At 50.6% G+C, this 27223-nt stretch overlaps 13 protein-coding genes across 13 annotated transcripts; 9 read left to right on the top strand and 4 right to left on the bottom strand.

Annotated features, from left to right (window-relative positions):
- Positions 1 to 298: 298 nt before the first annotated feature.
- Positions 299 to 1470, top strand: ARB_02480 (uncharacterized protein; the record flags this gene model as incomplete). Its single annotated transcript, XM_003011154.1, has 2 exons — positions 299 to 486; positions 552 to 1470. The coding sequence occupies 2 exons, from the start codon at positions 299 to 301 to the stop codon at positions 1468 to 1470; spliced, it is 1107 nt and encodes a 368-aa protein (XP_003011200.1).
- Positions 1471 to 1683: 213 nt separating this feature from the next.
- Positions 1684 to 4754, bottom strand: ARB_02481 (uncharacterized protein; the record flags this gene model as incomplete). The annotated part of the gene is made up of 2 exons (XM_003011155.1): positions 1684 to 4539; positions 4719 to 4754. The coding sequence occupies 2 exons, from the start codon at positions 4752 to 4754 to the stop codon at positions 1684 to 1686; spliced, it is 2892 nt and encodes a 963-aa protein (XP_003011201.1).
- A 717-nt stretch (positions 4755 to 5471) lies between these two features.
- Positions 5472 to 7668, bottom strand: ARB_02482 (uncharacterized protein; the record flags this gene model as incomplete). Its single annotated transcript, XM_003011156.1, has 4 exons — positions 5472 to 6239; positions 6293 to 6432; positions 6495 to 7255; positions 7424 to 7668. The coding sequence occupies 4 exons, from the start codon at positions 7666 to 7668 to the stop codon at positions 5472 to 5474; spliced, it is 1914 nt and encodes a 637-aa protein (XP_003011202.1).
- A 323-nt stretch (positions 7669 to 7991) lies between these two features.
- ARB_02483 (uncharacterized protein) lies at positions 7992 to 8210 on the top strand (the record flags this gene model as incomplete). Its single annotated transcript, XM_003011157.1, has 1 exon — positions 7992 to 8210. One exon carries the CDS (start codon positions 7992 to 7994, stop codon positions 8208 to 8210), a length of 219 nt encoding a protein of 72 aa, XP_003011203.1.
- Positions 8211 to 8265: 55 nt separating this feature from the next.
- On the top strand, positions 8266 to 8985 carry ARB_02484 (uncharacterized protein; the record flags this gene model as incomplete). The annotated part of the gene is made up of 1 exon (XM_003011158.1): positions 8266 to 8985. The coding sequence occupies one exon, from the start codon at positions 8266 to 8268 to the stop codon at positions 8983 to 8985; it is 720 nt and encodes a 239-aa protein (XP_003011204.1).
- A 72-nt stretch (positions 8986 to 9057) lies between these two features.
- On the bottom strand, positions 9058 to 9540 carry ARB_02485 (low molecular weight phosphotyrosine protein phosphatase, putative; the record flags this gene model as incomplete). The annotated part of the gene is made up of 1 exon (XM_003011159.1): positions 9058 to 9540. The coding sequence occupies one exon, from the start codon at positions 9538 to 9540 to the stop codon at positions 9058 to 9060; it is 483 nt and encodes a 160-aa protein (XP_003011205.1).
- Positions 9541 to 10352: 812 nt separating this feature from the next.
- Positions 10353 to 13355, top strand: ARB_02486 (chitin synthase 1; the record flags this gene model as incomplete). The annotated part of the gene is made up of 5 exons (XM_003011160.1): positions 10353 to 10496; positions 10570 to 12264; positions 12324 to 12725; positions 12784 to 13281; positions 13341 to 13355. 5 exons carry the CDS (start codon positions 10353 to 10355, stop codon positions 13353 to 13355), a joined length of 2754 nt encoding a protein of 917 aa, XP_003011206.1.
- Positions 13356 to 13922: 567 nt separating this feature from the next.
- On the top strand, positions 13923 to 15113 carry ARB_02487 (esterase family protein; the record flags this gene model as incomplete). Its single annotated transcript, XM_003011161.1, has 1 exon — positions 13923 to 15113. One exon carries the CDS (start codon positions 13923 to 13925, stop codon positions 15111 to 15113), a length of 1191 nt encoding a protein of 396 aa, XP_003011207.1.
- A 1751-nt stretch (positions 15114 to 16864) lies between these two features.
- On the top strand, positions 16865 to 18184 carry ARB_02488 (uncharacterized protein; the record flags this gene model as incomplete). The annotated part of the gene is made up of 1 exon (XM_003011162.1): positions 16865 to 18184. One exon carries the CDS (start codon positions 16865 to 16867, stop codon positions 18182 to 18184), a length of 1320 nt encoding a protein of 439 aa, XP_003011208.1.
- Positions 18185 to 18807: 623 nt separating this feature from the next.
- Positions 18808 to 19494, top strand: ARB_02489 (uncharacterized protein; the record flags this gene model as incomplete). Its single annotated transcript, XM_003011163.1, has 1 exon — positions 18808 to 19494. The coding sequence occupies one exon, from the start codon at positions 18808 to 18810 to the stop codon at positions 19492 to 19494; it is 687 nt and encodes a 228-aa protein (XP_003011209.1).
- Positions 19495 to 19787: 293 nt separating this feature from the next.
- Positions 19788 to 20765, top strand: ARB_02490 (uncharacterized protein; the record flags this gene model as incomplete). The annotated part of the gene is made up of 1 exon (XM_003011164.1): positions 19788 to 20765. The coding sequence occupies one exon, from the start codon at positions 19788 to 19790 to the stop codon at positions 20763 to 20765; it is 978 nt and encodes a 325-aa protein (XP_003011210.1).
- A 166-nt stretch (positions 20766 to 20931) lies between these two features.
- ARB_02491 (uncharacterized protein) lies at positions 20932 to 22563 on the bottom strand (the record flags this gene model as incomplete). The annotated part of the gene is made up of 1 exon (XM_003011165.1): positions 20932 to 22563. One exon carries the CDS (start codon positions 22561 to 22563, stop codon positions 20932 to 20934), a length of 1632 nt encoding a protein of 543 aa, XP_003011211.1.
- An 872-nt stretch (positions 22564 to 23435) lies between these two features.
- Positions 23436 to 26558, top strand: ARB_02492 (conserved serine proline-rich protein; the record flags this gene model as incomplete). The annotated part of the gene is made up of 2 exons (XM_003011166.1): positions 23436 to 23665; positions 23750 to 26558. The coding sequence occupies 2 exons, from the start codon at positions 23436 to 23438 to the stop codon at positions 26556 to 26558; spliced, it is 3039 nt and encodes a 1012-aa protein (XP_003011212.1).
- Positions 26559 to 27223: the final 665 nt, after the last annotated feature.

Here is a 27223-nt window from a genome sequence, read left to right on the forward strand (position 1 = left end):
ATAGTCGATATTCTTCCATACACCAAGTTTATCTGAATATGGAGACACAAATAATGACAGCTATAGAATAGGCCAACTTTGTAGTTTGTAGTTGAAGATGCAAAGTTGAACTTTGAGAAACCTTTGAATGCCAAGACTTTGAGTTTCCCGCACCAAAAAGTTTCTCCTTCACAATCTCGACTTTCCACAGCTTCATCAGCGAAACAACAATTCGAATCAACACACCTCATCCCATTCACTTAGCTTGAATTAACTATCTTAGCTCGTTAAGGCCTTCTTACTTGTATTCACCGATAAAATGGCCATTACTATTCTACCACCGACGTTTGACGACTTTCGAAATACAGCACGGGATGTACAAGATTCGGATGAAGACATGGACATGGGCGATGAAAACAGGCCAGCAAAGAGAGCTCGTCTGTCTGGCATAACAGATACCATTGTCACCCCTGGAGAGATAATTACAGATGACCCGCAATGGATGAGGTAGGTGGTGTCTCAATATACCGCTCTACTTCGACGTCCTAGACTAATGGATGAACCTTTTGCAGAGGCCATGGAACGTTCACACCTGCGGTACCGGCGACAACAAATATAATAGCGACTGTAGCTGGAACAGTGCTCAAGACCAATAAGCTTCTCTCTGTCTACCCGTTGCGCGCTCGCTACACACCTGAAATCGGCGACTTGGTCGTCGGCCGAATAGTCGAAGTGCAATCAAAGCGATGGAAGGTTGACGTTTCAGCTCCGTTACTCGCACAATTACCTCTATCAGCGATCAACTTGCCCGGTGGAATCCTACGCAAGCGTACAGCTGCAGACGAGCTACAGATTCGCTCGTTCTTCAATGAAGGTGATCTCGTGGTGGCAGAAGTACAAACGGTACATGGAGATGGCGCTGCATCCTTACACACCAGATCGTTGAAATATGGCAAACTACGTAACGGCTTGTTTTTGGCCGTGAGCGGTATGGGTGGTGGTAGCGGAACGGCCAGAGGTACAGGTGTAGTCAGGTCAAGGAGGCAGGTGTGGACTATTGAAACTGCATACGGTGGCCCAATTGATGTCATCCTCGGCGTGAACGGATATATTTGGATTTCCAAACATGTTCGCGACCCTTCGGAAGAAGATAGCAGCGGATTCAAGTCGAAGGTCTCGTTCACGCGACTGGAAGATATGGTTAGCACGTCGATGTATTCGAGTCAGAACGATAATATCCCGCTGGCCACAAGAAAGGAAATTACCAGAATCGCTGGATGTATTCGCGTTCTAGTCGAGGGTGGAGTCAAGGTCGACCAGGAGACGGTTATGAAGGCCTATGAAGCTAGCCTGGCTCTGGATGACGAGGAAGAGGATAGTGACATGGAGGGAGATGACGGCCAGGGCAGTACTCGCAAGGACGGCCGGTATTATCTTGGAGGTGAAAAGGCGAGCAGGCTTATAGCTACTGTCCTGAGCCGGGGCCCCTAATGATTAGTTCCTGGAGACAATTATTTCAAATAGCCATACCAATAATCACAAACATTCTATATGCAGATGCCTAGACATCGACTCGTATCTCGAGGCATATTAAGCAAGCCAAAGCGAAATCGATTGATGATACAGCATAAAATGACAAGCAAGCAAATACTCCTCCCAAAAACCACCCAAAAACTGCGTCTATACCTCCATTTGTCTAATTAATTATAACTGGAAAATAGGCGTGGTGCCCGTCCACTCGCCCTTTGCCCTCTCTTCCCAGTATCCATCCTTGCCAGTACGGAGTTTCCATATATCGTCTCCTCCATCCAGACCATCGACGTCAACGTGTGTAAACCACCTAGGACGCCATGTTTCGCCACTTTGTTCCATCTCTTTTCTGCGGAAACGCTGGGCTTCCTCGAGTCGTGCCTTGATATCTTCCGCTTCGTCGACGTTGCCTTCTTCTAATGCACGTTGATCAGGTCGAAGACGACTATCTGTTTGTGGTAGCTTCCGCTGTTCAACGGCCGTAATTTCATTCAGGGCCACTGCGAATTCAGTCAGGCCGTAGTGTTTTTGTGGCTTGTCGACCAGCGGACCGGCAGCCCATATAGTCTTGTTTGTCAGGTTCCCGTGCTCCGTCAGCTGGAGAGACGAGGTCCAGGTCCCTTGCAGGCCAAGGGGAAGTTCTTCACCATGTGTATCGTAGGCTTTGACTGTGACCTCTTCGCTACGACCAGAGAACATGCCACCGACTTTGAATACGGCGATTGTTTTTTGGCCTGTGGTCTCGTTGAGGACACACATTTCACCGACAGGTTCAACGTACTTCTCGCCAGCAATAATATTACGCAGGAACTGGGTGCCGGCAGACCAGCTGAAATGCTCCCCACTCGAGTGCAGCGTTAGCCTAGATTTGCCTTCTGTAATAATCTCAACGGACTTGCCCCAGAATTTCTGTGTAGGCTTGGGGGATTGGATGAAGCTCCAGTCACGCGAATCTGCCTGCATGGCTAGCTGGACAGGCCTATGAGAGACCTTTTCAGCGATGAAACGGAAACCTCTCTCTGGCAGAACAAGCTCATAAGTCTCGCCTAACATGGGGTTAAAAGGTTTGCGAATAGTCCGCTCCTTGATTCGTGAATTGGAAAATTGCGAGAGGGCGAAGGCAGTTACATATATCAACCGCTCCAGTGCGTCGGTAGCATTGGCTGCCTTGTCAAGAAGCTGGGAATATTCAAACTGCTCTGCCGCTCGTTGAAGCAATGAAATGGGTTCATTGGCAGACACAGGCATTGATATAGTTGATAGATCCTTGCCGATATTCTTCCGCATAAAGCTGATCAAACTTGGTGGCAGGCCAATTGGCGGTTCTATCCTTGATCTGCGGGGCGGTGCATCCATAGGCAAGGGAGCAAGTGACCGTGCTTTCACCGGGAATAGTGAGGATGAGGAGTCAAGTTTGAAGTCACCTCGTAGGAATTCGTCTCTATCATCCACGTCGCTTCCAGACGACGACGCGGCGTCGTCATCAACAGCAGTCACGACGCTCTTTGAGTCTTCTTCGCCACTATCCTGGTGAATTGTTAACAAGGGAGAGACGTTTCCTCCATCCACGGCATCGAAAAACTCCTCTGAATCAGAGTCAGCTGTTACAGAGTGGGCAGGCCGTATTGCTATCGGGGTCCTGGACCGGGTTCTATCGCTTAACAGGGCATTAAACTCGGAGACAACTGCGTTCAGATCATGGAGCAGGATCATCAAGTCATCATGAACGCCAGCTCCAAGTCCAGATTTAAATGAACTGCCGTCGAAATAAGAGCCTTCATTGCTGAGTGGAGGAGTTTGTTGTGGTCCTAGGGGGGATAGAGCCGGCCGTTGGTTTGGAGTGCTGCTGCCACTGTCACTTTTACCCTTGAGTTTCCAAAACGATCGTTTCTCCTTGCTTTCAGAGACATCTCCAGGCTGTGAGACACGACGTACGCCGTTTGCTTGGCTTTGGTTACCCTCATAGTCTGGAGTTGGCATGAGGTATTTTGGGTCTGTATCCTTGGCTAGCTGACGCACTTTCTCTCTCGAAGCAGATACCGATTCAACTAATCGCTCGATAGTTTTCCAATCTTGGGACTTGGGTTTGTTCACGCTATGTTTCCTGGTGATCAACGTAGGCACCTTGAGGCTACCATCTTCTTCCCCTGCTGTATCACCTTGCTTCGAGGCTTTCTCTAGAGCCTCCTTCCAGGCCTGAAAGTCAACGTTATTCAGCGCGCGAAGATGCCATATCTCCACTCCTGAATCGATTGATATCTCTCTAGTATTTTCATTGGTAGCGATAGCGGCCAGAGATAACGGGATGGCACCTCTCAAGGCAGAAGAATTGCGATCGTGGTAGTACGATAGGGTTGATGAGTTGAAGTCCAAGGAAAAGAAGCGCCTGGCATAGCCCTGGTGTCGCTTACGACGTCTCTTTGACAGTATACCAGTGTGTACTGATGGTGCGATGCTTGTAGACGAGTCTGTGGTGGGAAGTGGTCCGTTCGAATTGCCTGCAGCAGCAGCGCCGAACCCTGGCCGTCCGCGCTGTTGAGCCCGAGCCTTTGCTTCCGCCTCTGTCTCAGTCGCGTTGAGTTTCGGACTCGGACGTGAGGGGGCCTGTGATCCGATCGGACCTGCTATGGCCTGAGTGTGATGGACCTGGTGTCCGGATCGTGGCGGGCAGCTGGTAGGATACGTGAGCAGGACGAACGTAACGGTCTTGGAGATCTGCTTAGAGAATGTGTTGTCAAACACAAGTGCGTAGTTCCCTCCCTCGCTGGCGCCCACATCATACGTCCCCTGAGATATCTTGTCGGCCTCACATTTCCCAATCCACTCGATCGGTTTCAGCCCAACACCCTTGAGCTTCTCGGTGATTAAAAGCGAGGAATCCGTCTGTTTGGCGGGGCCGTTATTCTCCTTCGAAAGATCGTTGATATCACTTCCCGTAGTCTGCGAATACGTAGAGGCAGCGCTGTTGACTGCAAGCCCCGAGGCGCCGGGGTGCTTGAAGATTCCGAAATTGAGGGACTTCTTATGTGGCTGGATGCTCCACGATATCGTATGTTCAGCGCTGACGTTTATCCAGCGGACGAGATACGACTGAGACAGACAGGAACATAATAGTAGACGTTAGCCGCTATGGATACATCGACGGAGGGGATATCGTGAATCATCCAGGACTCCCCCTGCTGCAAAGGGGGTGTGCGGCCCTTATTTACCTTGCTGTGTATCTCCAATTCTTCCATGCCCGCCATCTTCGCACAAAAGCAGCCAGCTAGTATGTTATGGGCGACGTAGACTTGGGATCTCTGGTTTCTCGTTCTTATTCACGGGTCAAGCAAGGTCGACAAGCCCGCGGTAGATTATCCGGCCATCCCGGTCGTTGAAATGGACAGGTAAGCAGTTCGTGTTATATATAGTTGGACAGGGATGCGCGCAAGCTAAGCCAGGCTCCAGCGCCCACGTCGAGACTGCTGAGGTAGCCTTGTTGTGTACAGGGACCGGCGTCTGAGGGTGCGTCGTATTTTGTATATCGAGTTGTCTGCTTTGTATCTTTCGCTTGCCTTTTGCCTTTGCGTTGTTCCTTTCGATGTTTTGATGTAGCTTTTTGGCGATCGGCGTCTTTTATTTCCTCTTTGGGCCTCGATCATCATGCACAGACCACTTGACTTTAAAGTGGGTCCATGGCTTACTAATAAACCTAAAAGTGACATCTATTCTATCACGTGATGAAGTGATTGGCCGAGTGAACGAGAAGCCATCAAAATACTTAGGTCATTTTTGTAATTATTTATTCAGTAAAAAGCAGAAGAAAGACAAGCATAAAGAGATGTGTAGAAAGACCCAGCCAGATTCCTCTCCGTCGCTATAACTCCGAGCGCGCATGTAAAAGAAAAAGATACAAGGGTAGAAGCAGAAGAAAGATCATGGTGATACAGGTGTGAAAGAGTTGGTAGTTAGCGTATGAAAGCTTAGATCTCGATGTCGATGTCCAAGTCCAGGGCAGCGATGTTGTCCTCGTCTGTCGGCCGGTGACGAATGACAGGGACGCCCTTGTAGACCTTTGGAGTGGCTGGCTTGGACGGAGTAACGCTGCGGGGTGTGGTTCCGTTGGCAGGCGTATTGGTGGCATCGGTGTTGTTACTGGCGGTGGTCGGGGTGATGGCGCGGCTGCGATCAGCAATGGCGGCCTCGGGCTTGACGGGGACGAGATGACCATCCGTGGACTCGTAGTACGTCCTCGCTCTGGTCTTGACACGTGCAAAGCGGTCGGCGACGGCCTCTCCTCGGGCGACGGCTGCGGCGGCTAGTTTTGCTGCCTTACGCTCGGCCAGCTGGGCCTTGCGCACATTCTCGGTGTTGAGCTTCTGGTTGCGCATGTTCAGCTCGGCGAGACGTTCTTGCTGCGTCTTCTCGTTAGGGCGTGGCTTGACCAGTGTGGTGCCAAAGGCGAGCTTGGGGCCAGTCAGGCGGGCGAGCTCAGCATCGCACTCTGCGATGGCTGCCTCATCCTTGTTAGCAATGGCCTCGTTGCGGCGACGCTCAAGCTGGATGCGGTTGTAGATGAGCTGTTTGTTGTCGTTTGTGCCCTGGCGACGAAGCTTCTCCTCGAGCTCCTCTTTAGTGAAGTCGTGCGCCAGCAAGCGGTTGATGTCTGCTACTTTCTTGTCGACAGCGGACTTTGTGGGCATCTTGAGGCCATCCACTGCCATGGTTTTCCGATAGCGGTTAAACTCAGCCTAATAATGTCAGTTTTACCCTCGATAGGACCTTGTTTCGTTATATAACCTACCTCAGTGAAGGGGGATTCGGAACAGGCGATAAAGGGGAACTCCTTTTCAGCTTTGCCATGAGCCAGAAGGCAGTACTGAGTGGTGACAAAGTTGCGTCCATTTGGCCCCTCGATAGCATACGGGCGTCCTTCGGTGAATTCTAAGCAATGTTAGCAAAGAGTCACGAGCTAGAGAGCTAGGAGGGGACATATATGAACATACTCTTGATCAGACCAATTCTGTACTCCGGTTTTCCGGTTGACGGGTTTGGTCCCAAGCTGACTCTGGTGTAGCAGTTGCTGATAGCCTGATCGAAGCCAGGATAGAAACAGACCTGGGCAAAGTTGCTGCGTGCAATTCTGGCACGCTGTAACTCCCGCAGTTCAGCTGGGGGATCGTAACGCGGGGGTGAGACACTCCTGCGTTGGGGTTTATCATCCCACTCGACCTCACTTTCACCACTGGCGTCTCGATCATCTGCCTCTCGAGCAGGAGAGCTGCTGGCGTTGTTATTCTTTCGTGAAGAAGCATCACGCCGACGCTGCTCATCTCGCTTCCCCTTTTGCTCTCTTTGACGCTTGTATGCTTCAATCGCATCTGAGGGCTCACCCACTTTGCGTCCGCCGAGAACCGTCTTCTTGCGTGAGCTCTTGCGCTGGCTGTCCTCCAAATCAGCTGAACCGGCCTTGCGTTTCTTCTTGGCCGCGGCACGGGCTTCCTCTCGCTCTCTGTTGGCTAGCAAACGACGGAGGGCAATGTCCTGGTTATGGCGGTCGACCTGCTGAGCTCGTTCTGATAGCAGTTCCTCTCTCTGGATTTCAGGCAGGGCCATGATTTCACTCTTGTCTTTGGCGGAGTAGAATAGCTTCTCATAAGGGAAGATGGGGCCCTGGTTCTCTTCGGGAGGAGGAGAGGTATCTGACTCTGATTCGGACATGGATGCTGATCGAAGGGAGCGGCGAGAGTGAACGCTTGAAGAGGATCTATATACTCGTTAGCTGACAGTCTGCAGAATCTTTTATTGTATTGTAGGCAGCTGGGCTGAGGGGTATCGTGGTAGAAGGGTACAGCGTGAAAAAGCTGACAGTAGAGAGGCCTGTATGATATATCGATTGACCTGCAACAACAGTGAAAAAAAGGAGCTGACTTACAGCTCGCCCTCTTCCTCTTCATCGTCATATGCTCTGGCTCTCTTGCGTTGGCGCTTGACCGGCCGGGCTACCCCCTTGCGACCCATGTTGTCCGCGTCGTCGTCTTGGTCGTTGGAAGATGAGCTGCCAGGAGAGGCCTGGCGCTCTTTATCTTTGTCCTTCTGCTGCGAGATGGCGGGAGATTCCTCGTCGGAAGAATCATCGCCTCCCGCCAGGGCGAGCAGCTCAGCGTCCAGGTCAGCCATGGCGAAGGCGCGAGTGTTCCTCTTTTTGCTTCCTGTCTTGTGTTCCTTTGTGCCCGTAAGCCGACCGAACGAGGCAGAAGACACGAGAAGTCTTTGGCTAGGCGGAGGATATCCGGGCGTGTGTTGCTGCCTGCTGCTGCTGTGTTGCTGAGGACGCCGGTCAAAGGGCGGTTGTTGAGGTGTTGCGGTGTTGCTAGTTAAGCTGGAGACGCCCGCTGGACTACCACAGAGAGCGGCCTCGTTTCCAGTCTTTTTTTTTTCCCGCGCGTTTCTTCTGGCGTCCCTCTTGTTATACGCCGACTTCTGCCTGCTGATTGATGGCGATGACCGCTGCTGATGCTACTCTCGCTCGCTCGTTTCGCCTTTTTTGCTTCCTTCTCGTCTTTCTTTTCGCCACGAAAAAAGTTGCAGTTGAAAGGATGGATCACGTGATGAGCTTAGTTTTGACGTCGAGCAAAGCAAAAAAAGCTGGAGAAGAAAAAGCAGAGCAAAACAAGCGAGAAAGACGAGAGGAAAAGGAAGAGGCAGAAGACGAGAGATAGAAGAAGAGACGCTGGAAAGGCAAAAGAGGGCGTAAGACGGCGGACTGGAGGAGAAATGGCTGGGCTGGTGTCCCGCGTGCGGCCGGCGTGCCGGAGGTGTCTGTCGAGCGCGCAGCCAACATACAGGATACAAGCTCGGTACAGCAGCAGCAGCAGCAGCAGCAGCAACAAAGACAACGACAATGGCGGCAGGAAGATGATGGAGCTGAGTGAATCGCAAAAGGCGTACCTGAGCAGCGCCCTCCGAGTCAACCACGCCGGCGAGCTGGCCGCAACCCTCATCTACGCGGCCCAGAGCCCCCCCGTCCTGCGTTCGCACCCTCACCTCCGCCCGCTGATGAAACACATGTACGACCAGGAAGCCGGCCATTTCTCAGTCTTCACCGAGATGCTGGCATCCCACCGCGTGCGCCCAACGGCCATGTACCCCGTCTGGCAGGCCGCAGCCACGTTTCTCGGGTGGTCAACAGGCGTGATGGGCCGGGAGGCGGCCATGGCATGCACGGAAGCCGTAGAGACAGAGATCGGGACGCACTACAACGACCAGATACGGGTTCTGGCAGGCTGGATGGAGGACGCCGAGGCCCGCGGGGAGGTGGTTCCGGACGAGCTGAAGCAGCTGGTGCAGACGTTGAAGCGGATCAGGGACGAGGAGCTGGAGCACCTGGATCATGCGGTCGAGAACGATGCAAAGGAAGCCAGACCATACGAACCGCTTATAGGGGTCATCAGGCTGGGTTGTCGAGCTGCCATTCAGATCTCGCAGCGAGTATAAGCGTCTAAAAAGGATGTAGAATGATGCTATGGGGTTGTAAGATATTATACGGGGAAAAACATGAATGATTTTCTAATTGGCGGCATCAACGGCATGCTTCTTCTCCAGATAGTCTATAAACCCGTTGGACAGCCGGGTGACCATGTCATAGACACGGTCGAAGCCGTCTCTGCCTCCGTAGTAAGGGTCAGGCACCTCCTCGCTCTCCCCTCTGCCGCCGCCGCCGGCCAGCCTGTCGGCGTCAAAGTCTCCAAACATCCTCACCTCGGCGAGCTTCCCCTCCTCCTTGACTCTGCTGCGGGAGTACATCAGCGAGTCGTAGTTCTCCTGGTCCATGGCGATGAGGTAGTCAAACTCGGTGAAGTCGGACGTCCTGACTCGGCGGGCTGCATGTGTGAAGTCCGTGATGCCGTGTTTCTTCAGCGTCGACATCGTCCGCGGGTCCGGAGGGTCGTGAAGATGCGCTGCACATGTCCCCGCAGAGTCCAGCTTCGAGAAGGTCACCGTCTTGCCGTCCCTGCTGCTGGCGATGTGCCTGAAGACGGCTTCGGCCATGGGTGACCGGCCTGTCCTGTCAGTCAAACCGTCCACAATCGACGTAGTTATCGTTGTCCCGCAGATCTGTCACATACAGATGTTCCCCAGGCAGACGAACAGCACCGAAACGTCTGTCATCTTGCTTGTCACACGCTGGCTGTCTCTGTAGATGTCTTTCTTGTCGCCGTCTCTACCTGGCCAGCAACCACCTGTCAACGAAACATCAGCCATCCGCCTGCTGCCATCTTCCCCCCAGAGTCACTCACTCACCGGCTACTACCTGCTCGCTATCTGCTTATCTTCGTACCAAGAACCTAGACGACGACCCGGTGTCTGGTAGGTATATAATTAGATCCTGCGCCACAAGCTGCGCGTTGCTTGGTCGACCAGCAAACTTGGCGCAGCCGAAGGCTTTTTTGCGCTGTGGGAGCCAGAAAACGCAGTGAAGACGCCGAAAGCAACGCAGAAACGCAGACGCAGACGCAGAACAGCCACTGCGACCGCGAGATAGACGAAGAGCAAGCCTCGCGCTCGCTTACTATCGTTTCTAGTCCCTCGTTAAATAGATCTTCTCTTCTCCTCTCCTCCGAGCTGTCTGCTTTGTCTTGCTGAACTAGCTACATCTGCACCACCGGCAAAAAATGGCCTACAACCGGCTTCACGGTGAGCTCCCTTGCCCCAAATCCCTGAACAAAGTCGTCGCAAGCTGTTTCGCGCAGCTTGGTGCTTCGTATTTAACGGCCTGCGATCTCCCGTTCGTCGTTCGTTCGTCTTCTTCATCTTCTCTGACATGATTTCCAGAGCCCGAGCAGGAGCCGCTGTCGCCCTCGATGAATCCTCACCAGCCCGCGTCGCCGTCGAGGCGTTACCAGGGCGGATACCAGCTCGAAGACAACCCCTTTCATCAGCCGGTGCAGCAGCCCATGACACACCTAGAGATGCCCTCTGCGGATAGACTGCAGTACCAGCCTACCGTGAGTTTGTTTTCGTTTGCCGGTTTTGATCATGGTTGGTAGTTCGTGATGTTGACATTGCTGCTCTATATAGTACTCCGTTGAAAACATACAAAACTCATACGGCCACAACGAAGCCTACGAAGAGCAGCATCCATACAGACCGTCTCCCAGGCCGGTTGCTGCAGGTACGGGTCCCCTGGCCCTGTCCCCGGAGGCCCATCATGATGCCTACTATACGCAGCCGTACGAGCCCGCGGCCACTCCCCCAGACGACTACGACCGTCAGCACCAGAGCTATCCTCCCAGACAGTACGACGACCATGTGCCTATCCTGCACCATGAACCCTCATACACACCGAGCAACTTCGATCTCTCGCATACCCCTCACCCGGTAGACACAGATGGCTACACAGACGACCCCAACATGGCACTGAATGTGGCTCCCACGCCCAGTCCGGCGCCCATCAGACGGTGGAAGACCGTTCGAGAAGTCCAGCTGTTCAACGGTAACCTTGTCCTCGACTGTCCCATCCCACCAAAGCTTCTCAGCCAGATAAACCATGCTGAACCCCCGGAGAGAGACGAGTTCACTCATATGCGCTACTCGGCTGCAACCTGCGACCCGGCAGACTTCTACCAAGAGCGGTTCACACTGCGGCAGCGGCTGTTTGCCAAACCACGACACACCGAATTGTTCATCGTTGTCACTATGTACAATGAAGACGAGTTCCTCTTCGCCCGAACAATGGCCGGTGTCTTCAAGAACATCGAGTACATGTGCTCGCGCACCAGCAGCAAGACATGGGGCAAAGAAGCCTGGAAGAAGATTGTCGTTTGTATCGTCTCAGACGGTCGTGCAAAGATAAATCCACGTACTAGAGCTGTCCTTGCCGGTCTAGGTGTTTACCAGGACGGCATTGCCAAACAGCAGGTTAACGGCAAAGACGTCACTGCTCACATCTACGAATATACCACCCAGATAGGCATGGAAGTCAAGGGCACCCAGGTCATCCTCAAGCCGCGGCCGGGAATGCCGGTCCAGCTCCTCTTCTGTCTCAAAGAGAAGAACCAGAAGAAGATCAACTCTCACAGATGGTTCTTCCAAGCCTTTGGTCGGGTCCTCGACCCCAATATCTGTGTTCTCATCGACGCTGGAACAAAACCAGGCGGGCGAAGTATATACCAGCTCTGGCGTGCTTTTGACCTCGAGCCCATGTGCGGTGGTGCCTGCGGTGAAATCAAGGTCATGTTGTCCCATGGCAAGAAACTGTTTAACCCGCTCGTTGCCGGTCAAAATTTTGAGTACAAGATGTCCAATATTCTCGACAAGCCACTCGAGTCTGCCTTTGGCTTTATTTCTGTCCTTCCCGGTGCATTCTCCGCGTACCGATATGTTGCGCTACAGAATGACAAGAACGGTCAGGGACCACTGGAGAAGTACTTTGCCGGCGAGAAGATGCATGGCGCCAATGCAGGCGTCTTCACTGCAAACATGTACCTCGCCGAAGACCGAATATTATGTTTCGAGCTCGTCACCAAGCGTAACTGCCAGTGGATCCTGCAGTACGTCAAGAGTGCCACTGGTGAGACTGACGTGCCGGATCGTATGCCCGAGTTCATCCTGCAGCGAAGACGTTGGCTTAACGGCAGTTTCTTTGCTGCTGTGTATGCTATCCTGCATTTCTACCAGGTCGGCAGGAGTAATCACTCTTTCACTCGCAAACTCATGCTCATCATTGAATTCATATACCAAACTATCAACCTCCTATTCGCTTGGTTTGCAATCGTATGTGTTCTTTTTTTTTTAATTGACCTGATAAATCATTTGCTAACTGGTCTTCCTAGGGCAACTTCTTCCTGGTCTTCCGTATCCTCACTGCTTCTCTAGGTACTCCCGACCTCCTAGGTAAAGCAGGCAGTATCCTCGGTGTTATCTTCGAATGGCTGTATCTCGCTACGCTTGTGACATGCTTCGTCCTTGCGCTGGGTAATAGGCCGCAGGGATCAAACAAGTTCTACATGACCATGGTCGGTTTCTGGTGCATGATCATGATATACCTCACCTTTGCAGCCATTTTCGTCACCGTCAAGTCAATACAGAACGAGGCTCGTGAAGGGAAATTCACCTTCGCTACGCTGTTCCAAAACCTGCAGTTCTTCTCCATCTTCGTCTCTTTGCTGACTACCTATGTCTTTTGGTTCTTGGCCTCCATCCTCTTCTTCGATCCATGGCACATGTTCACTTGCGTAAGTCTCTTTCCCCCGCCTTTTACTACAGATGGGAAACTCGACTAATACAAATTAGTTCCTACAATATCTCCTCCTCACGCCAACATATATCAATGTCCTCAACATCTACGCCTTCTGTAACACCCATGACATTACGTGGGGAACCAAGGGAGACGATAAACCTGAAAAACTGCCCTCAGCCCACCTTAAACCAGGTGGCAAGGTCGATGTTGAAATCCCTCAGGATGACGGAGATCTTAACGCTCAGTACGAAGCTGAGCTCGCAAAGTTCGCTAGCAAGCCACCCAAGGAGAAGCGTGTTGTCTCTGAATCTGAGAAACAAGAAGACTACTACAAGGGTTTCAGAAGTGCTGTCGTCCTCGCTTGGATCTTCTGTAACTTTGCTCTTGGTGCCGTGGTCTTGAGTGCCGCCGGCCTAGAGAGAGTCGACTCAAACAGCAAAGATAACTCCCAGAAAAGGAGCATTATCTACATGGCCGTCGTATTATGGAGTGTTGCAGGCCTATCCTTGTTCAGATTCGTCGGTGCAATGTGGTTTTTGGTCGTTAGAATGGTATGTCCCGCTTACCCCCTTTTCCCTGGTGTCGGTTCCAATACTAACTACTTCTATAGTTCCGCGGAGTATAGACATAGACTATCTCCCTTTTACTTGACTTCTATTCCTCTTTGTATATTTTCCCCCACTTTCCACCGATGTATGCCAGGTGGTATGTTAACGGCTTCATGTACTCGATATACCCACGCCTGATGATATACGTAAGAAACGTAATTCTGCATTTTTCCCTGTTCCGTTTCCTATCTTCTGCCTCGTCATTTTACGCCCCTTGTTTTGCGGGAACGCATGTATATAATTGCATGTATGTATGGATATGGATATGGATAGGGGGGCTCGAAGGGTTCTGTTTGTTTTTTGTCGCTTTTTCCCGGGATTGCATGGAGTCCGACTTGACGTCTTCATGTAACATATAGACATGATAAACCATGAATACAGTACGATGTTCTTCTGTCGGTGTTAGTTATGTGTAGTGTTCTGATTGTTGGAATGCATTTTATTGTTGCAGTCACAGCAGGCATCGGGGTAAGAGCGTCTGAGATTCAGGGGGAAGCTCTCATTGACACACGCGACCAAAACATTTCACGCAAACACAATGCATCCATCGACAACTCCTTGGATAATTTCAGCTTAATTAAAGAATGGCGTCGTGTTATGGCTATCTATTCTTCTTATGGCTGACGAGTATTGTTTCTATGGTGTTCGCTGGTGGTAAGCCATTCAACCACAAACTATGTATACATACTGACCAGATAAACGTTGAAGAAAACGCAGGCCGTTTAGTTCCCCTCACACAGATCAAAAAATATGTTGCCCTGGGAGATTCATATGCAGCTGGAGTAGGTGCAGGCCCTGAAATCAGCAGTGAATGCTGGCAGTTTGCCGACAGCTATCCAGGCTTGTTGAACCGGAGCAGCTTGCTTCCAGAGGCCCATGAATTCCAGTTCCTAGCATGCTCAGGAGTCAGGATGCTGGGTTTAGACACATACACGAACCGTGCTGAACGAAAGCTGCACAGATCAGTGGCAGAATATATTGAGAAAGTCGAGAATGCAAGCGTTGCAACTTTATCTATTGGTGGAAACGATGTTGGTTTCTTCAACCTCCTCAATGCCTGCATCTATAACTTCTACGGCCCATTTTCGGGCTCGTGCGAGGATAGATTAGACTTTGCCAGTGCAGTTATAGCCAGCAGCCAGTTTGCCGATGGATACAACGCAATGCTAGACTTACTGGTAGAAAAGGGTGACTCCCCATCTTTTAGAGTCCTTGCAACAGGATATAGTGCCTTTTTCGACGATGCACTGACAAAAGATTGCAACGAATACACCTTGAGCTACTGGCCTGGCTGGTGGCACCAGTATCTCTCGGTCGAGCTGAGGAAGAGAATCAATGATATTTCCAATCAGCTGAATGACAGAATTGGTCAGATCATCAAGGCTCGATCAGATGACAGAGTGATATGGGTTAACTGGGCGCCGCGATTTGTCAAACATCGTTTCTGCCAGCCAGGAAAGCCGCCTGTCAATGGGGAAGACACCTGGTTTTTCGATGTCGGTTTTCGAAGCTTTGTCCCTGATGACGAGGTTGATATTGAGACCTGCGAGCATGAGTCAAATCTCTCCGGTGACTGGGGTGAGAGAGCGCTGTGCGGAATGGCAATTGTCAAAGCAAAGTTTCCTGAGGCAACGATGCGTGGCTTCAACGACAGTATAGATGCCAATGGTGGTCGGGAACCCTTTGCGCCGAGCACTGCACGACTGTTCCACCCCACGTTACGCGGGCACCAGGCTATTCTGGAGGAGATACGTCGTGTTTGGCCGTATTATTAAGAGTACCTGCAGGTATTACTCAAACAGTTGTCGGTGATATGGCGAGCTGTGCTTTTGAAGAAGTGAAATCTGGTATATTCTTAAAGAATCATGAATAGACCAGTCTGGGTCTTATCTATAACGAAGGATTGCGGTTGTGTATTCATACTCGTTTGTACAGGCAAGGGAGGGGTCCGCCATCCTACCTAGCCATTCTTCATACTTTCAGCAAGACGATAAGGGAATGTAAGTTGCTTAAGATACGTTATAAATGCCTCGGGTATTGAAACTCCCGAAGAAAAGAAAATAAGAGGCTGTATAAATCAGAGTTTGGACTGCACACATAGAGCAATTCCACCAAGGACCAAGATCATCCCTAACCAAGTTTCTACAATTTATAATTAGTTGAAATATTCAGGCATTCTATTGTAATACTCACCTTTTGATATAACTTTGCCTTCAACGTACCACTCCCCCAGGACTGTAAACAAGAATGCAGTTGAATTCGTTATTGGGACTGTAAGACTGAGTTCTATCGACCACAATGTTAGAAAGCTGCTTTGCAAATATACAACAGTTAAAGAAAGATCCAAGAGTGAATACCATGTTTTCCAACCAGTAAGAAGAACCACACACTCCCCGTCAAGTTAATCAATAAAGGAACCGAATATGCCGGAGTGCGCAGGAGATTCACTACCGTCCAGAATACAGAGACAATTTTCTCCTTTATCCATGGAACCGAGAGGAACGATTGCCCGCCGTGTCTCGTATCAGGCTGGTTAACATTCTGTTTAGCTTCGTTCCTCGCATTGAAATCGACTGCCGCGCGGCGGATAAAGGGTGTTGTAAATCCCCATGCTAAGCCGACTAACAGGAAGCTCAGAAGGTAATTGAGCACACCAGGCTGTTCTGTGGGTGGAGGGGTATCTGGGTCCATTTTCTGTTGTGCAACTCCAAGGATTCCCGTGGTATGCGAAGGAGGGTGACGGCGTTAAAGGTTCCCCAGAAATATGGGAGGTTGTTCCTTCCACGTGATTCAGGAACTATTTAAAGTTTAGGCTTATTAATAAAGTACAGGTGCTATCTAAAAATAGACTACTACGCAGAAGGAGATCATACTTGTATATAATTTCTATACTATCTTCCGAGTTGATACGGTATATTGGTTTCCGAGTGCCAAATTCTGACTTTTTCTGCTACAGGATAACTAAGATGGGCAAAAGCACTGGGGATTCTTGATCAATCTCAACTGAGTGCACAGCCACGATGAATTCTTGGCACATCTGATTAGTAACAAACATAATATTTCGCTTAGTCATATCCGCAACCTTGTTTTCCCTCGGGTGGACTTCAACCATCACAACTTGAACTCCTCAAGTGCAACAGTCATTGCTGGAGGGAGCAGTTTCTGGGTCAGCTCCAGGCTTCTGAACGGCAAAACCAACGGCTCTCAGTGCTATAGTCCCTGCAGGCGAAATAACTGTATACTATACACCTTTTCTCTATTTTTACTTGTACTAACACGTTGACCGAGGTAATAACAAGCAAACGGTCCTCGCGAACTCTTATCATTCAAGCGTCCACGTAAGGTCCAGCCGCCCTGGATACGTTAGACCCCATGAACGACACTCGTCGCTGAAATCGACAAGACCGACATTGTATTTCTTCCAGTTATTCCAGACCTCTAGCTCTGCTTTGTCTTCAATACCGTGGACCACACTGAGCCCTACTCATTCAACTCGCCCAGGCCACGAGGAGAAATGCGGAGTAGGATGCGCATCCGGCACTTTGCAAGCCAGAACTGGCAGACGTTCCGGGAACGTCCGCTTGCAGAGATCTCCGGAGCGGTTGGGGATCTCGGAACCTTTCTGCCTATCCTAATCGCGTTGACAATAAACGACTCAATCTCACTACCGAGTACATTAGTATTTTCAGGAATATGGAATATTCTTACGGGCCTATTTTTTGGTATTCCGCTGCCCGTCCAGCCGATGAAGGCCATCGCAGCTGTGGCGATCGCGGGGAAATACACTGCCGGCCAGGTTGCTGCAGCTGGACTGTTCGTGGCTATCTGCATCTTACTCTTTAGTGTGACGGGAGCTCTGCGCTGGTTTTCTGGGGTAGTGCCTATCCCAGTTGTTAAGGGGATACAAGTTGGAGCTGGCTTATCGCTCGTTGTATCCGCCGGTGTTACGCTGAAGGGCTCGCTGTCGTGGATTCAACCATCATGGGCGGACAATTATATCTGGATGATTGCTGCCTTTGTTGGCCTGGTAATAACTAATGTCTACCGGCGCATTCCCTATGGACTAACTGTGTTTATTCTGGGGCTGGTATTTGCCATTATACGACTAGCTGTGTCGGAAGGTGGTATCCTACCTGGTTTCCGTTTCTGGAGGCCGTGGCTTACTGTACCGAGCCTACTGGATTGGAATACTGGTATCCTTGACGCTGGAGTTGGTCAAGTACCGCTTACAACACTAAACTCTGTCATTGCTGTGGTGCATCTTGCAGCCGACCTGCTACCAGACATTCAGACTCCGACGGTCACAGAGATTGGACTAAGCGTAGCTGCCATGAACCTAATTGGCATCTGGTTTGGCTCCATGCCAGTATGTCATGGATCTGGTGGTCTTGCAGCCCAATATCGATTTGGAGCTCGATCTGGGGCCAGTGTCATTTTTCTAGGGTTTGTCAAGGTAGTGGTCGGTTTGCTGTTTGGCAACACCATTGTCGACCTACTGGCGAAATTTCCCGTAGCACTTTTGAGTGTGATGGTGATTGCAGCAGGGCTTGAGCTAGCCAGTGTGGGCGAGTCGCTGAACACGTCTTCAGCCTGGGACCTGCGCTCGCAAGAAGACAGAGGCATTCTGACTGGACCTATCTCTGGAGCCTCCCTAGATACTGATGAACGGAAGAAGAGATGGACCGTGATGATTGTTACCATCGGAGTGCTGGTCGCGTTTAAAAATGATGGGCTGGGCTTTGTAGCCGGTATGCTATGTCACTGGACTTATGGTATCCCAGCTCTCGTCGACCGGCTGCAGTCTAGATTTTCCCGTGGAAGAGTCAGACTGCCAACCGACAGCTGAACATGTAACCCAAGTGGATATACCTCAACTGCTGCCCAAACGTCTGTGCCTATATGTCAGAAAGGCCTGGATGTTGATATTAACACGAAGTTGAAACATCCGCGAGGCTGAGCATTAAACGCGCGCTTTTCCCTTTACGGTCAAAGATATGGCACTAGACCTGTTTAGGCCATTTATTGGAGATTTCGCCAAGACTTCCCCTATTCCAAGCGCCTTTTGATGCAACGAAGGAGTCGATGATTTGGTAGATTTTATGGGTTCCTTTGGCTTCGGGCGGCTGATGATACCGATTTTGATGTTGGTGGGGCGCAAGCAGGGCATGTTCAGCTGGCGCTGCACCGAAGATCATCCTTCGGGCCGCTGTACATAAATGGCTGGTCGAGACTCCCCGGTTGCTGGATTCCTTCCAACAATCTACTACTATCTCTACCACTGCCCATACTATTATACTGCAACTATCGCGTTAATAGTATACTTGTCTCTGCTTGATTTCCACACCCTCATTATACCTAACTCTATACACATACATCGCTATGGCCGACGGGGTTCACTTAAAAGTTGACGCGAAGAAGGACAAGAAGACCCGGACGTATAGGATTACCTGCGGTGATAACCCTATCCCCATGTACACGGCCGAGATAAATAAAAAGTCGAAGCCCCATGCCAAAGTGATCAAACACAGTGTGCCGTTTAACGGTCACCCGCCACCGCCGCCTCCCATGCAATTCCAGCAGCCTCCACCGTATGGCTTCCCACCACCGCCGCATTTTAACCAGCCCTATAACCAGCCATATCCCCAACCATACAGTCAAACATATAATCAACCATACCATCAACCTTACAATCAACCCTACAATCAAGCTTATCATCCGCCACCTCAGCAGCAGAACCAATCCTACTTCCAAAGTTTCAACAACTACCAACTTCCACCGGGTCAAATTGTCGGTACAATCACATTTCACGACCTTTCTTCTAAAATAGACGTCTCAATCAATGGATGTGATACATCAATGAAACGCCCTGATCCCCTGGCCTCCGGGCGCAAATTTCATACTCGTAGCATGGGAAAGCTGCAATGGAAGGAAGATGGGTTGTTCAGCAGCAAACAGAAGCTAGTGGATGAGAAACGCAACGTGATTGCAAAGTATGACAAGGGCAATGAGGAAATTATTGTCTTACTGCCACCAAGTCAAATTGACCAGCATCTTGATATGATTGTTGTCACTGGTATTGGAATTATTGAGGCTGAAAGGAAGTCGGACAGCGATGGAGAAGCTGTTGAGGGCATACTTGATGTTATCGGAGGTTGAAATGGCTGTTATTCTATTAGTTCTCTCATTATTCCTTCTGTTGTCGCATTCCACTCTTCATTTTTTTGCATACTTCCAAGGCGTTACTTTCCATTGTTCTCTATCGGACTTACTCCGCTTAATGATCAATTTTATGTTTACGTTTTTCCACTTTAGGCATAGCGCCGGAGTCCCCCGCAGTTGTTGAGCCTCGGCCAGGAGCGGTGGAGAGATCGAAGTGCATATAAATCGACGTCGAGATCCTGTCAATTATTCGTGCCAGCTTCAATATACAGAGCGCAAAGGAGACAGCCATGGCTAATACAGTTGATGTTCCTGGCTTGACGGCCGAACAGGCCACTTTTTTCCATGATAATGGCTTCCTCGTGATCCCCGACTTCTTGGACAAAGACCAAGTCAACTCCTTGCTCGATACTACAAACGAACTACTAGAGAACTTTGACATCAATACCCATCCTCTCACCCGCTTTACTACGGGAGATGATCCCTCGTCAAAATCTCAGCATGTTGGAGATGAATATTTCCTTACATCCAACGACAAGATCCGGTTCTTTTTCGAGCCCGGCGCATTCAGTCCCTCTGACCCGTCCAAGCTACTACAGCCTAAAAACCGCTCGGTGAACAAGATAGGACACTCGATACATTCTCTGTCCAAACCTTTCTCAGATGCAACTCACACCGGCCCGGTAGGAGCTCGGAATGCAGCAATAGCCAAGGATTTGGGGTTTCGTGACCCTCGAGTGCTCCAGAGCATGGTCATTTGCAAGCAGCCAGGTATTGGCGCTCCGGTACCCAGCCACAAGGATTCAGAATTCTTATATACGGATCCACCATCTGCTGTTGGATGGTGGATTGCGCTGCAAGATGCTAACATGGAGAATGGAACTCTTGGATTCTGGAAGGGTAGTCACAAGACGGGCAGGATTAGGAAAAGATTCGTGAGGTCAAATGCGGGTTCCCAAGATGCCGGAGGGACTGACTTTGTGGCGTGGGATGGACCGAACTTGCCTGCTGCCATTGATGAGGAGAGTAAAGGGAAGGAAGATTATGTACCTGATGCGTCGGATTATGAACTCGTGGAGATCAAGGCTGGCTCTCTCGTGTTGATTCATGGGAACGTTCTGCATAAGAGTGAGAATAACCCGAGTGACAAGTCAAGGTTTGCGTATGCTTTCCACGTCATAGAGGGGGCTGAAGGATGGAAGTATGATGAGAGAAATTGGCTTCAGCCCCCGTCCGGGGGTTTTACAAGGTTATTCGGGAACCATTAAAGGCTGAGCACTAGTTAAGAACTTTTGTACCCCTTAAATCATATCAACAAACTCCTTACATGAATAACAATATCATAATGCAACGCCAAACAGCCAGGGTGTATCACCAATGTATAAATCCAGGATATGAATATAGACTCGCAAGGCGGAACGAGGATTGACAGGGTCATACTTTCAGCATATCTAGCATCCCCCGTGTCTGCCACGCTTGTTGAGCTCGATCAACCTCTTCCTCGACTCGCCGATGCAGCTTACGTACCATGTTATCGATATGCACTGACTGGCCAAGATTTCCGGAGTAGATATCCAGAATATTCATAGAAACTTCAACAGTTAAATCAACAAGCCGTGGGTCGGGGATGGCTTTGTATACCCATTTCAGTATAGGTTGTAGCGACGTTTCGTCTCGGTTAGACAGAGCGGTCCGTAATGCAGAACGATGCCGAAGGGCAGTGAGTAGTGTGATAATGGTGATCTTATCTCCTCCCTCAAGGACCTTGTCTAACGAGCTGCTATACCTGCCCTTCCGTAGATCATTCTCCCATGCACTCTCCCGCTTGCGCCTTTTCTTTCCCCCTTGTTCGGGATCGATGACGATATCAATTCCGTCACCAGCAAAGTCCATTCCACGTAGCCGTTTCTCCCAACCTTTACCTTTACCCTTTAGCCTGTTCTTCTTTGCAACTTCGCGGTCATGCTCTTCTAGTTTCCCTTCGAGTAATGCTTTCATCTCTCGTTCTCGCTCCCGTTCACGGGCTTTTTGCTCTCCAGACAGTCGGGTGCGGATTGAAAGGACACCGGATTGCATGCCTACTGCGATATGTTTATCCTCTCTCTGAGGACCAGAGCTGATTACTCCCAGGGAGAGAATGGGGGATGGATATTTAGTTCCACCAACAACGTTCCAGCCAGTCGTCTCAAAGACTTTCATGTGGCCGTCGAGGGAACCGCTGACAACTCTACTTCCTTGTGAGGCCACTGACAAGCAAGTGACTGTCTTCTGATGGCTGCTGATCATGTGTAGTGGCTTCCCAGCCACTACGTCCAGGACAGCAATCTGATTGTCCGCAGAGGTAAGGACCGTCGTACCGAGAGGCATAGGCAGCACGCTCTCTATCGGCGCAGGCATCTTGAACGTCATCACTGCCCGGCCTTCTGCTCGAGTATCCCATAGCCTAACCGTCTGGTCATAGCTGCCGGAAATAACCAAGTTCGATGACTGGGCGCCGGGCATAAATGTGCCGCTTCGGACATAATCTGAATGTCCCGCAAAGCTCCTAACGCTCATTTCAGTAGGTAGATCCCATAGTCGAACAGTCCGGTCATCACTGGCAGTCAACAAATCCGTAGCACAGGACGGCGAAAACTTCGCTACCCATGTTGGTTGCTTATGTTCCTTCCATGTCCGCAATATCGACCGGGAATTGATATCGAAAACCTGTACGGCTCCAGTCTCGTCTCCAGCGACCAGGACACGGCCGTCAAACCGTACGTCCGAACATCGTGTGTTATCATCGAACCGAGTAATAGTTTTGAGCAGTTTTCTTGTTCTGATGGAGTAGATCTGGACCCGCGCACCCGTTGTTACAGTGAAAATATCTGGCGGTTGGATAGCGGCGGCCGATGACGAGGACGTGGGCGCAAGTGGCTGGGATATGTGTGTTATCGGCGTGTTGGAGGGAGATGACAGAAGCAGAAGGGACTTGAAAGATCGCCAGTATAGCTGCTCCGGAGTGAGTCGGGTGGTGGGAGTGGTGGGTAGCTTCACCTGCGGCAGGGGCAGGACTGGCGCAGCCATTGCAGCGAATAAAGCCGCGTATAGCTCAATTGATAAGCGGTGTATCGGATATGGACGCAGAAATCTATTCCTCCATGCCCTGAGCTTCCGTCCTTCACTGTTACCTGTTCGTCTCCGCCCGCTTCTCGACTGTTTCTTTCTTCTCCTCCACGGGTCTTCCGCCTTCTAGGTCGTTTTTTACTCTTGCGGAAAAAATAATTTTTTATATCGGACTCCGGCGCTATGTTTACCCGCAGATCTCTTACTAAGCAATAACGTGACCGTAGGGCTGAAGTGGGTCCCACACGTGATCCGTCCCAGCCACCCAAAAGGGGAAAGAACCTGATTGGTCGCGCCTTCCACCAGCCACCATCTTTTTTTAAACTTTAGCTTAGTCATCTTGTGTACTGCCCAAAAGTTTGCTTTTTCTTGCAGGCCAAAAAGCAAGAAAGGGACGAAAGCGGAAGAAAACAACGTCTGCTCTTCTTCTCTACCAACTTGTACACACTCTCTCTGGTTGGATACAGGCTATTCTTCACTCTTTTTGTCTTGCTTTTGCTTATCTGCTGTGCATCTTGTTCCTAGCTGGCGGCACAGTTATACTCTGGAGCCATCCAATCTATATATGCTGCTAGATAATGCCCTAGGCAAGGAAGCTGTTGTGGTACGTCACCTAGCCGACCCTTGTCCATTGATATTCTTGCGTACCCTAACCAGGCTATGCTCTTCCTCTGCCGTTATTATATTATGTTCCTTGTTATTGAACGTTTCTGCCTCTGGAAAACTCCCTCTTCCTTGTTTTTTTTGTTGTTGTTTTGCTTTCTGGGAGGGGATGATCTGCTGACCATGTCATAGCCCTCGTTTTTAACCGACAACATTCAACTCCGCCCAGCATGTTAACAACTGCAACGAAATTGGCCCTGGGCCAGCATACCGCGGGGATATACGCCGACATGTCTATTGACGGGCCCGAAATTGGCACGCTGGTCGCCGTTATCGACCGCGCGAAGAACCTACCGAACAGGAAGACCATGGGGAAGCAGAATCCCTACTGTGCTGCGCGGCTGGGGAAAGAGGCGAAAAAGACAGAGACGGATATGAGAGGCGGGCAGACTCCCAAATGGTATGAGCAGAAGCCACGGTCCACTCTCGACTACAAAGGTGGAAAGCTGCATTTTCTTGTATAGATGCTAATCGCACGGTATAGGGACCAAGAACTGCGATTCACCGTTCACTCCTCGCCCGATTATTACCAGCTGAAGCTCTCTGTCTTCAATGATGACAAAAAGACAGACCTTATTGGAGAAACCTGGGTGGATCTCAAGAACGTTATCGTACCCGGTGGCGGGCAGAACGACTTGTGGCACAATTTGCAGTGCAAGGGAAAATATGCGGGCGAATTGAGAATGGAGCTGACGTACTACGACACTCGGCCCAAGGACGAAGCAGTCATTGAGCGAAGAAAGGAGGCTGCTGCTGCCGAGAAAGCTGAGAGGAAGGGCATACCTGCCCCACAGAAGCCTCAGCCTAGCTCTAGGAGAACCAAAGGGCCTAGGCGGAGACCATTGCCAGTTGATCCCACCGGCTCGGCCCCCTCACCGTCCCATCAGTCGCCTAAACCAGCAGTTCAGCCAGGTCATCCCGCACAGCCTGGCCACAGTGTCCCCATTAGGCCTCAACAGATACCTAGCAACATACCCCATGCCAGCCAGGCTCAGCCTGTGCCAGTACAGCATGCTGTCGTCCCCAGCGCTGCTCGACATTATGAGACGCCAGATGACCTGCATCGGCAATGGGAGGAACCTGCCCCTACGCAACCTCAACCAGCTTATCAACACAATCATCCTCATCAGCCTCAGCAACACTACCATGGTGATTATGAGAATGCATACTCCCAGCCAGAAGTTTCTCAACCGCCTGTGCAGCATCAAGCTCCAGCTCCAGCTCCTTCCGTGTCAGCATCAAGTAACCATTCATACGGCAACCCACAAGCCGACTATTACCGTGAGCCTGAGCGCCTAGAGTCTCATCAGAGCCACCATGGCCAGCATATGGAGGGCCATTATTCCCAAGCTGTTGTTCCTACGAGTCACCACAGAGGCCCATACGAGACACCGCCAAGGAAGACTGTTCGTCAATCGGTTGGCTCGGACCCTCGACCAAGTAGTCAGCATTCTCATCCCCCAGTTTCCAGGGGATCTACACATGGTACTCCGGACGGATATAACCATCATCGTCCTTCTCCCGAGCCTCACCAGCTACAGCTCACACAAAGCCCCGCCAACCACTCTGGTGCTCATCATCACTACAGCTCTTCAATGCCTAGAAATGACGTGTTTCAGGAGAGTCCCTTGAGAAATTCCATGAGACAGCTGGAGTACCATCCGGCTAACAGTCACGGCTATACAGGCCATGGTTATGGCCATATGCAGCCACAAGTTCATGAAGCAGATGAAGAGCACGACCTTCCACCGCCACCCCCAATCCACCGTGACGGGCTTGGGAGGCAACCGAGTCCAGCACAGCTGGGGCCAACTCAAGCTATGGATCTCCAATTAGCACATCGCTCTCAGTCGATCCCAGCTCTGCAACAGCTCAGTATCGGTGATTCTAGAAACTCCCATCGATCAACTGGAGAAATGCATCAAGAATATGTTGCTTATTCTCCTCACGCCGCCGCCAACAGAAGGTACAGTACTTCGCCGATTCCAAATGAGCAGACCTATTCCACCTCTCCAACACCATCATATCATTCCATTGCTCAACCCCAGGAGTCGGCACTAGTTTCAGAACGACCAACCACCTCTTGCGGTGAATCGATTCCATCCTCTCTCATTGCCGGCGTTGAGCAACAAAATTCAAGCTCGGATCTTATTGTTGCCCGGCGCCGGAGCGATATCTCGATGCACTTAAGCCATATCAACGACCATCCGACCCAAACGACAGCAGACAACAGAGTTTCCCGACGACAGAGCCATGTTCCACCTCAGCAAACGCCAAATCGTGCATCTCCCTCACCCGTACCAGAGCGCAAATCCGTCTCGCCTGACCCTCGACAAGTTCCCGCCCGCAAATCTTTGAGCCCACAGCCACCCCCGGTTGCTAACCCAGATTCCCTTCAGGGGGTACCGTTTGGTCCAGATTCATACGACACGCTGAATCCCAATGCTTCTCTCTCTTCGGCTTTAATACAGCCTGCATCACCGTACGAAACTCCGGAGGAAGCCATGGAAGCTGCTCGTCAGCATGAAGTCGATAAACTGCGTGCTCTTGGACCCATTATTGGCAATGACGGTCGAGTCATTGATCCATCTGACCATCTTCCTCTTGATACCTGGGCGCCTGAGCCAGAGCGAAAGCCTAAGAAACCAGGAGTAGTAGTTCGGTTCAAGCATACCTCGCACACAAATACTGTTGGCCCTCGAGTAACAACAGCACGAGACCGAGCGGCCACTTCATCCAGCTCTTCCAGGAACTCGTATCAGTCAAGCAGCGGTACTCCCCCAGCAAGGCCTCCCAAACGTATCACGTATGTTCCTTTATCATCCAGTCCTAGCAATGAGAGCACTGCTACCAATAGCGCAACGGACCGTCCATCCTCTTCATCTCGTCAAGGGAGCACCAGCCCACTTCCTCACCGGGAAAGCTTCTCCTCGAACTATTCCTCGCCTGCGAATGTTATGACTCCTCCTCACTATCGCGCACGCCAGGCAGCCCAGGCCCAGGCTCAAGCCCAATCTCAAGCAAACCGGCGTTCGCCTTCTCCTTGCCCTTCTACCCGTCCTCTTCACTCGCATTCCCCTTCCCATTCCAACTACTACCAACAAAGTGGCCCACCTATCCCAGCTAAGGTACCTGTTCATCCGGGTTCGGACACCTATACCAATGGTGGCATGGGAGGTAATCTAGACGCACTAAGCGAAGAAATGAAGAGAATTGACATTGGGCTTGGTAAAAGCTCTGGCGCACTTGTGAGGAAAGGACGACAATCTTACGCTGGGCATTATGAACGTTAATGCCGATCCGATTGAAACGTGAGATGAATGCACGAATATACGGCCTCATTCCATGGTTTGCCGATTTCCATCGTTTCCCCTACTATATCCTGTTGCTTCCCCGTCCCTAATTTATTTCCCTTTTCTGTTTTCTATTATCACTTATACGTTGTCATTTTTACCTGCTTGTTGTCGTTGTTTCTCTGTTTAAGCAATTTGCATATCGATCGGATCTGGAGCGGATGGGAAATTTCTTTGGCATGTTTGTTTTTGTCGTTGTTTCCCTTGAGTTTCAAGGATAGCCGGGTTAACTATGGAATACTACAATCATCGGACCGGTGCAGACGCGGATGCATTCATAGGGTAGGGTAGGTTGGGCGGTTTGGTGGGTGGTATGTTCTTCTTGACCCGGCACCTTTGCTGCTTGCTTGTTGCTTGTTCTTGCTGCTTCGTTTTCCGGATATCTCATTATAAAAGACCCTAGCTATGGCTCTAGAGAGGATGTATTAGAATTTCACCACTTTCCGGATCTTATTATTTCCTCCTTTTAAAGAGTGCATGCTGTATTCTCCTCCTAGGATTATTCTATATTCATGATGTGTAGCCTTCTTCCCTTATCCCCTTTTCCCAGGGCTTCGTAACCAGGAGGCAGCGTGTCTGATGCATTGGACCTTTTTTGTAGTTTT

Source organism: Trichophyton benhamiae (assembly GCF_000151125.1).
Source record: "Trichophyton benhamiae CBS 112371 chromosome Unknown contig00209.0, whole genome shotgun sequence".
Classification (NCBI taxonomy): Eukaryota; Fungi; Ascomycota; class Eurotiomycetes; order Onygenales; family Arthrodermataceae; genus Trichophyton; species Trichophyton benhamiae.